General features: G+C 48.7%; 1 protein-coding gene across 1 annotated transcript; it reads right to left on the bottom strand.

Annotated features, from left to right (window-relative positions):
- Positions 1-2627: 2627 nt before the first annotated feature.
- Positions 2628-7606, bottom strand: SPCS2 (signal peptidase complex subunit 2 homolog (S. cerevisiae); the record flags this gene model as incomplete). Its single annotated transcript, XM_009083613.1, has 5 exons — positions 2628-2880; positions 3272-3406; positions 4398-4558; positions 4851-4934; positions 7557-7606. Coding segments are annotated over 5 exons (617 nt in total), but the record flags the coding sequence as incomplete, so codon positions are not given.
- Between the last annotated feature and the right edge of the window lie 1812 nt (positions 7607-9418).

Here is a 9418-nt window from a genome sequence, read left to right on the forward strand (position 1 = left end):
GAGGGAGCGGGCAGGGCGCGGTGCTGCGTGGGGACTGTGCCCCAGCCTGGCACTGCTGTCCGAGGGCGGCAGGGGCAATACTGTGTGAGGTGTGAGCAGTGGCAGTGCTGGGGGACGCTTGGAGTGGGTGATCTTAAAATGCTGTGATTCTATGGTCCACTCAGCGCAGCGTACAGAGGTGGAAAGATGGAGTATCCAGGTGTTTGAGGAGGAGGTTGAGTGGTAGAACCACTCTCGAGGAGCCCCAACCCTCTCCCCAAAAGGCAGGAGGGCACCTAAGGGAGGGATGGAGGGAGGTCCATGCTTGGGGTGGCAGGTGAATCCCCTCCTGGCCAACCTCACCTTCCCAGGAGCCCCTGTGGAACAGGTATGGTGAGTGAGCGCTGAGAAGAGGATGAGGTTAGAGACTAAGGGCCAGGAAAACAATGATGTAGATGAAGGACCATTGGGGGTTGCCGAGGGTGAGTCAGTTAACCCCAACCAGCAATACAGAGATAAAAAAGAAGGGTGATCATTGTCCACTCCCTTCTGAGGGACCATGCCTCAGGGAACTCTGCTCCCTCTCCGGGGCCTGGGTGAGAAAGTCCCTGATCTGTATGGCCCAATGCTGTTTGTTGTCCAGGTTGGTAGGGAGGAGATGGAGGGACAAAGACCTAGGGCACTCAAAAGGGACTTCAGGACACTGAGGCAGTTGTTCAGAGGTGGAGGTGTACAGGTCAAGTTCTCAGTTCCATCAGTATCAAGTGGGAATACTGAAAGAAACAGGAAAACTTACCCTGATTAACACATGGCTTAGGGGCTAGTGCCATTGGTGGAATTCTGGGGGGTTTGACCATGGTGTGTTTTACACAGGAGTCAGTCCTGAAGGGCAAAGGAATCCAGGAAGGCTGGATGCACTTGAAGAAGGAAATCCTCAAGCTCCAGGAGCAGCTGTTCCCATGTGCCATAAGATAAACTGGTGGGGAAAAATCTTGGCCTAGTTAAACAGAGAACTTAGGCAAAGAAAAGAGTGGATCATCTCTGGAAGGAAGAGAGGAAACTTGGGGGGTGGAAACCACAAGGATGTTGTGAGGTGATGTAGGGAGAAAATTAGAAGGGCCAAAGCCAAACCGAAACTTCCCAGGCCACCAACTGCCTATTTATTTATTTATAGAAACATTTCTTGTTGTCTTTAACCTCAGTGGCCAAAGACAACAGGAAAAGTTTCTATAAATAAATAAATAGGCAGCAAAAGGAGGGCCAAGGAGAGTCTCCATCCTGTGCTGGATGCAGAGGGTGGGAGAGTGTCAGGCGGTGAGGGAAAGGCTGAGGTACTTCACCCCTTCTTTGCCTGTCTTTAATACCAAAACCTTGGGATACCCAGCTCCCAGGGCAGTCCTGGTGAACTGGAGAAGTCCCAGTTCACTGGGAATCAGCAAATGTGAGGCCTGTCTACAAGAAGAGTTAGAAGGAGAATCCAGAGAACTCCAGGCCTGTCAGCCTGACCTCAGTGCAAGGCAAGGCCATGGTGCAGATCATCCTAAGTGCCATCACACGGCACATGCAGGACAACCAAGGATCAGGCCCAGCCAGTGTGGGGTTTGGGAAAGACATGTCCTGCCTGAGCAACCTGATCTCCTTCTATGATGAGGTGACTCTTCTAGAGGATGAGGGAAGGGCTGGGGATATGTCTACCTGGACTTCAGCAAAACATTTGTCACTGTTCCCCCCAGCATTCTCCTGGAGAAACATGGCTTGGACGAGTGCACTCTTCACTGGATGAAACACTAACACCTGGATGTGGCACTTGGGGACATGTGGTGTCTTCTAGAGGATGAGGGAAGGGCTGGGGATATGTCTACCTGGACTTCAGCAAAACATTTGTCACTGTTCCCCCCAGCATTCTCCTGGAGAAACATGGCTTGGACGAGTGCACTCTTCACTGGATGAAACACTAACACCTGGATGTGGCACTTGGGGACATGTGGTGCTGGGGGAACAGTTGGACTTGATGACCTTGAAGGTGTCTTCCAACCTTGATTCCGTGAACTGGGATTCCCTCCCCTGCCATCAGCTGTGAAACACCCCAGAGAGGCTCCAGGACACGTTTGATGTCTGTTCTTCCCTTTTATTGAAAAAAACAACCCAAAACCCCTCTTTTAAAAAACACCTGTTTATAGCATGGACACAAGGGAACAGTGGGACAGACAGACACAGCTTGGAAAACCTTCCTCTTCCCTTTTACACTTTCTAGAGAAGCTTTGTGGCCAAACACACAAAGTAGCATTTTGATTTCTCCCCAACACATAAAAGGTTTTATATAAAACAATCCTCTACCCCCAATTAAATACAAAAATAAAGAAAACTCATTTGCAGGGGACAATTACAGAAGGGTTTTGTCCTGAATTCCTAACACAAAGGGGAAACGTGGGATTGGTAAATCCCCCTGGACATGGAGCTGTTTGATAAAGCAGAGGAAACCAGAGCAGTGTCAGTGACATGTTTCCCCTCATGAGGCTCCCAATATCCTCCTTGAGGGCCTGCCCCAGAGCCAGGAATACAGACCAAGCTTCCACAAATCTTGGATCCAGGATTAAAAATCCTGTGTGGAGTAGGATTTCAGGACAAAAACAGAGGCAATGATAGACTTTCTTTGCCATTTGACTTTATTGGTGTTAATTCAGCACATTCCAGGAGGCAGGAGGTGTCAGCAATCATTTTGTTTTCCTCTCCAGGGCCAGGCTGTCGTGCAGCTTGGACACCTCTGGCTCGTAGGCCTCCATGACTAAGGTCCCGTTGTTGTCGAAGAATTTGGCAATGGATTTGGTGAACTCGGCCTCCCTCTGCTGTTTGGTTTTGCCACTGATGAACGTCAGCTTCAGGGTGTACTTGTCATCAAACCTGTGTGAGGGCACAGAGAGTTCAGGGCCGATTTCAGTTGGGCTCAGCTGAGGCACCAACAAAGAGCTGAGGAAAAAGAAATCCTCCTCTTATCTAAGGGGAAAACCCTATTGCACTGGAGGTCCTCACACCTGGACACTACCAGCTACAATTAACAAAATTAAAGACTTTTATATGTGATTAAATTGGGGGATTAAAGAGAAGGGAAATATCTGTGGCAGATAACCACTTGGCACCGCTCCCATTTCTAGACCGGGACATAGATTTTGATGGGTGAGACATTGACTTGTAGGTTTAAGAAGGAAAGGAAGTATTTAGGGTGATCCTCTGTAGAGAGAGGGATGGGAATGGTGCCCTGTGGCTAAGCACAGGCTGCTAGAGCCAGTGGTACCGTTTGAGACTGGAGGACAGCTGCCAGACGTCATCGGGGTCCATCCCTGCAGGGTCTTTCCTGTGAGCCACGAGGAAAATGCTCTTCTCTTTGTATGAGGTATAGATGGTCAGGATTCCCATCATCACAAAATACGTGCCAGGAAAGTCAAGGAAATCAGAAGTTGCAAGTAGAAGGAGAAATAAGGCAGAGAAGTTGCTTGGATGCCCTCAGGCACCTCTCCTGACACTCCAGTTCCAAGCAGGATGCTTAGCTGATGCCACATCAGCATGGGATATGTTTGAGCTGGGACAAGGACTCACAGGATTTTTGCTTTACCCCTCATTCCTCCTTCCCCTGTCTCCTTTCTCTTGTCCAGAAGGCTCCAGGGAGACCTTAGAGCCTCTTCCAGGGCCTAAAGGGGCTCCAAGAGAGCTGGAGAGGGACTTTGGACAAGGGCCTGGAGGGACAGGACAAGGGGGAATGGCTTCCCACTGCCAGAGGGCAGGGTTAGATGGGATATTGGGAAGAAATTCTTCCTTGGGAGGGTAGTGAGGCACTGGCACAGGTTGCCTGGAGAAGCTGTGGCTGCCCCATCCCTGGAAGTGTTCCAGGCCAGGTTGGATGGGGCTTGGAGTGGTCTCAGCCCATGGATCCAGCCTGCCAGATCCCTCTGCAGAGGGGTGCTTGCAACAATTCCCTAATACCACAGGTCAGGTACTGAGAGGGAAAAGTGAAGCAGAGGGAAGAGCAGATATCTGTGCAACCAGACTGGACAGAATAAAGAAAATCAGCCAAAGCACACAACATCCCCTTGGAAGCTTGCCAGGGCTGATCTCCCCTTTGGGATAAACCCATCAAAGCAGAGGAGTCTCTGCACAGTCGGTGTCTGAGGCCTGGACAGCAGATCAGCTGCTGACTGCCCTGACCTGAACTGCACCACTGCCCTCAGATCACCCAAATTTAGGGGCATTACAGCCAGACAGGCAGGAATTTTCCCATCCCATGATAACTGCCTGATTATCAGCTGATCTCCACATCATGGCAAGTAAAACTCCCACAGTCCCAAAGACAGGAATACAGAGAAGGGTTTTCTTCACATGGAAAATCAAACCCTTTTGGTAGAGACAACATCTGTAAAGGATATGATACAACACAGAAGGCAAGGACGGGTTTGGATTCAGGAAAAGGGTGCAGGTAATCCCAGATCAAAGCCACAATGGCGAAGAGACAGGAGATTGTGCAGATGATGAGGCGACCGTCGATCAAATGGAAATTTTCCACATATTTATACTTTTCCAGGAGAACCTGAGGGAGGAACAGGCAATTGAGTTTGTTCTGTGCTTGTCATGAGCTGGACAAACTGGTCCTGCGAAGGGTTTGGAGGAAACAATTCCATGATAGAGGTAAACTGAGCAGAAAGTTTATGGAGAGTTAATGTGTGTGTCAGACATCCTGATAAAGCTCAAACACTGCTTTACCCATGGGAATCACACGAGATGCTACAGACCTGGAATGGAAACAGGCACAGCCAACCCAAAAAACGAGGAAAGAAAATAGAGATTCCCAAGAGGAAGAAACCAGGAGTGGCAGAATGTACCTTTTTGGCAGAATCATCCAAGGAATTTTTCACAGCAGAACCATCCCATTTGTCAATCTTTACTGGTTTGTCATCAATCTTCCACTGCAAAGGAAACCAAAGGGAGTGAGGGGAATTTTGGCATGGATTAACCTATCATCCCAATGCACTTGTTCCTGTAGTGAGGCAAACAAGAAAGCAGCTGCCTGTTTGGGAGAACCTGACTGGGGACAGAGGGAATCTGTGGCCTGTTGCACATCCATATCACACCAAGAGTCACCTCAGCACCAACATTCCCACTCCCCTTCCAGGTTTCTGCCACTTCAGTACCAACATAGCCATTTCCTTTCCAGGTTTCAGCCACCTCAGCACCAACATTCCCCTTGCAGGTTTCAGCTTACACATCTTGTCACAGGTTTGAAGTGACTTTTAACCACAGGTTTACTCCAATTTTGCTCCTACATTTGCTGCTCCCACTGCCCTCCACAGAAAGTGGCAGTTGTGACTGAATTTCTGCCCTGGAATGTATTCCCACTTTCCACATGGACTCTTGGTGGACGGATGACAGGAGGAAAATTAAGAACCCCAAATATATACAAGAGGAGAATCAAAAGGCACAAAAAGGATATGAAGTTTCAGTCAAACCTGCCTTCAGAACCAAACCAAAAGCCTCTGTGGCTCTTGCATATCATATTTTCCTTGGAAATGGGTGCCTCACTAACAATTCCCAGACACATCAGCTCAGCTTTTCCAAAGGGTTAATCTTTCCCTGAACAATATTATTTTCTGGTGACACAGCAGCTGAGTGACTGGAGGTGGAATTTTAGCTGCCTGTAAGGCCACCTTCAACATCCCTCATGTTATTTCTTGCACCCACAGCTCCCAAGTCGGATTGATTAACTACCAACGCCTTTCCCTTCCCTGGAAAGAACAAACCCATTTGAAATCAGATGTAAAACTTGATCTCCTTCCCCTCCACCCTCCTAGGGAAAAGCCCAATTATCCTCCAGGCTCTGCAGGTATGAATTATTGGGCACACATTAATGTCACTGCCTGTGCACGTGAGGTTTATGAGGCACAAAAGCAACAGCCAGAAAGATTTAGAAATCATGGAGAATTGGGACAGAGCTCTCCCATCAGTGTGAGGTACAAAGCATTTCAGGTGGCTGCTTTTTTGGAACCATTTTCTTCCAGGGTTAATTAGCACACATGAAAATTGGAAGCCAAACCTTTTGCCATGAGAGGATAGAGAAGAATAATTGCAACTATTTTTCCTTATAAAAGCATCTGCAGCAGTTGCAATTCCCAAAGATTAAAGTATTGGGAGCATCAAAAAACGCCTTTTTTCCTAAGTAGTGAATTGGAAGTATCTGAGTAATAACACAACCAACCAACTCCTCTTTCCTTATCCCACAGATAATCAAGAAGCTTCAAAGAAACCCATCCAGACTTGGCCTCTCTACTCCCAGGTGCAGCATCCCCTTCTCCAGAAGGAGCGGAAGGAACGCCAACAGGCTTGGCCAGATGGGAATGGACTCTTAGTGGAGATGCAGCACAACCTCATTTCCTCCTGGATTCACCAAGAAATGAATCCTGCAATCAGATGTGGCTGCAGGGAGATATTCTGTCCTTGTGGTATATTTTATGGATACATATTTAATACCAGAATTTTTCCTTTTGGGAACAGCAGGGCTTACCCAGTGTCAAAGCATAATGAACCTCTCTCAGTGTCAATGCACAAGTTTTTAATCAATCCTGTCACAAGTGGGTTTTCTGCCTCAAGCCCAAGAGGAATCAAGGCTTACAACAAAATTCCTTCTCTTCTCCCAAAGAAAGCTAACAGATTTCTGGATCTATTTGAAGACAGAATGGTTTGAAAACACCAATGAGAAAAGCTCAGGGATCAAGAAATAAAGCCCCAACTCAACTTTCTAAAGCTTTGCTCACAGAATGGGTTTGCACAGAAGGGAAAATCTCCAGGCAAAGTGAGCTGAGACACTACCATGATCCCAGAAATCCAGGAAGCCTGGGACAGAGTAAGAACAAGGGGGAATGGCTTCCAACTGCCAGAGGGCAGGGTGACATGGGATATTAGGAAGGAATTGTTCCCTGGGAGGGTGGTGAGGCACTGGCACAGGTTGCCCAGAGAAGCTGTGGCTGCTCCATCCCTGGAAGTGTTCCAGGCCAGGTTGGATATGGCTTTGAGCAACCTGGTCTAGTGGAAGGTGTCCCTGCCCATGGCAGGGGCTGGGACTGGATGATCCTTAAGGTCCCTTCCAATCCAAGGCAAGTGAATCCCATCACAAAGCTTCCTCAGGAGACACAGAAAAGCCCTATGAGAGGAATTCCAAGCCGTTACCATCTCAAAAGAAAGACACTGCACAAACTCAACTGTTTTTTTTCTCCTCTGGCTTATTTCTTCTGCTGTTTTACATCCTGCCCAGTTTTAGCCTGTGGCATCCTCTGGATAGCTGGTTTGACTCCTCAAATAGTTTATGGTACACTTTGGGCAGTACAAACATCAATAATAGAGTAAAAAATGTATCTTGTTGCAGTTGCAAGAGGAGTAGCAGTGTATAACCTCTTGAAGAGGAACAATATTTCTGCATTTTCTGTGACAAGGATGAAAAGAAAGGCACCTCCTCCCCTTGCCAACATCAGGAATCCTTCAATCTGGGACATTCCCAGTTCAGCCTCTGCCTGGGAGGAAGGAATTCTGGACCCCACTCTCTTCAAAATCCCTGACCGAGCTCTCAGTTGACACTGGAAAGGAACTTCTGGGGCACAGGAGGGGAAGGCAGTGACAGCAGTTGGTGTTCAGGAAGTGGTTTTAGTCCTGGAGCTTTGCAAACCCTTCAAGAGTTTGGCTCCAGCAGCAGCAGCAGCAGTGTGTGGTAAAAAAATGGGTGAAATCTCCAGGGGCTGGGGGACTGCAGCCATACCATTCCCAATTCAGTAATTGTGCATGGTCCTGGAGAGGTCGGGAAGAGCTTCCCAAGAAATGAGAAGGGCAAAAAAAGGGAATAGTTAAAACACGAATCTCTGTAAACTCTCCCTGATTTAGCTTTCCAGGGAAGCAACCTGTCCTGAGATTTCAAAGCCTCTCTGGTAATCCATAATGTCCCTGCTTGAGGAAAACTGGAGCAAATGAAGGATTCCAGGCCACAATTCTCCAAGTAACATCTCAGCAACAGAGAGAGCAGCTCACAGAGATGACCAGGATGAATTGATGCCATGCAGAGGGAGGAAATGAGGGCACACAGGGGCAGAAATCCTGCTGGAACTGCTCAGTGGTTTCTCACTAAAGGATTCAGTCTATTTCCCTTACCAACAACTTATTTTTCTACCCCTCAGCATCTGCAGAACACTGCTGGGAGGACATGAATGCCTTGGGAGCAGGATGCTTCCCCGAGCTCTGGGAGCTCAGACACCAAGAGCTGGGCACATCTGCAGAAACCTAAACTGCCCTAAAAGCATTCACTCAACAGCTTAATCTACTGTTCCAAAGGAAAGCCATCAAATTCTTATGGGTACAAGGAAAACATCACCTCAAACAGATGCAGGAGAACTATACTCTTTAGAAATGATGCATGTATCACTGAAACCCCAAGTGTTTTGCAAGCACCTGTGTTCTGAAGTCCAAGGGAAGATGCCACAAACATGCCCCTGAAGATACACCCAGAGATGGGGACACAAACATTTTCACCCTCTTGTGAAACAAAAAAGAGCCCCCAAGTCTTTAATTCCAGCTCCCAGGCTGCCAAATCTCCCAGGAGTTGGGACTCAAACATCTGGACACTGAGCTGAGACAAAAGCCACCCCACAAACAAGTTCCTTTAAGCTACTGAGACAAGGCTGAGGTTAGCAGAATTTACAGCCTGCTCTGCTCCCACAACATCCCAGAGAATCATGGAATGATTCCTGAGCTGGAAGAGGCTCATAAGGATGATCAGTCTCCTGGGACAGGAACTCCTGTCCCTGCATAGCCCCAACAATTCCCACCATGTGCCAGAAAGCATTGTCCAAATGCTCCTTGAGCTTTGTCAGGCTTGGGGCTGTGATCACTTCCCTAGGCAGCAGTACATTCCTGGTCAAACACCCCCTGGGAGGACCCAGCAAGGCTTTTTCCAATCTAAACCCAGCTGGGGCTGAGGAAGGCAATGCTCAGGATGCTCAGGACAGGGGGGAAATACTGAGGTGGGGGGCGGGGGGGATGCTCAGGGATAAAGGGTGGATGCCCACAACTGGGTGGGGATGCTGAGGGCTGCGGGGATGCTCAGGGATGAGGATGCTCATGGCTGAGGAGAGGATGCTGAGGGTGAGGGGGAGATGCTCAGGGCAGAGGAGGATGCTCAAGGGTGGGGCTGAGGATGCCCAGAGCTGGGGAGCAATGTCCGTGGCTGGAGGGAGATGCTCAAGGCTAAGGATGCTCAGGGCTGGGTGTGGATACTTAGGGTAAGCAGGGGATGCTCAGGGATGAGGAGGGATGCTCAGGCCTGGGGGTGGGATGTCCATGGCTAGAGTGGTATGCTCAGGGCTAAGGATGCTCGGGGCTGGGGATGCCCATGGCTGGGGTGGGATGCTCATGG

This window comes from Acanthisitta chloris, unplaced genomic scaffold, assembly GCF_000695815.1.
Source record: "Acanthisitta chloris isolate BGI_N310 unplaced genomic scaffold, ASM69581v1 scaffold22731, whole genome shotgun sequence".
NCBI lineage: Eukaryota > Metazoa > Chordata > Aves > Passeriformes > Acanthisittidae > Acanthisitta > Acanthisitta chloris.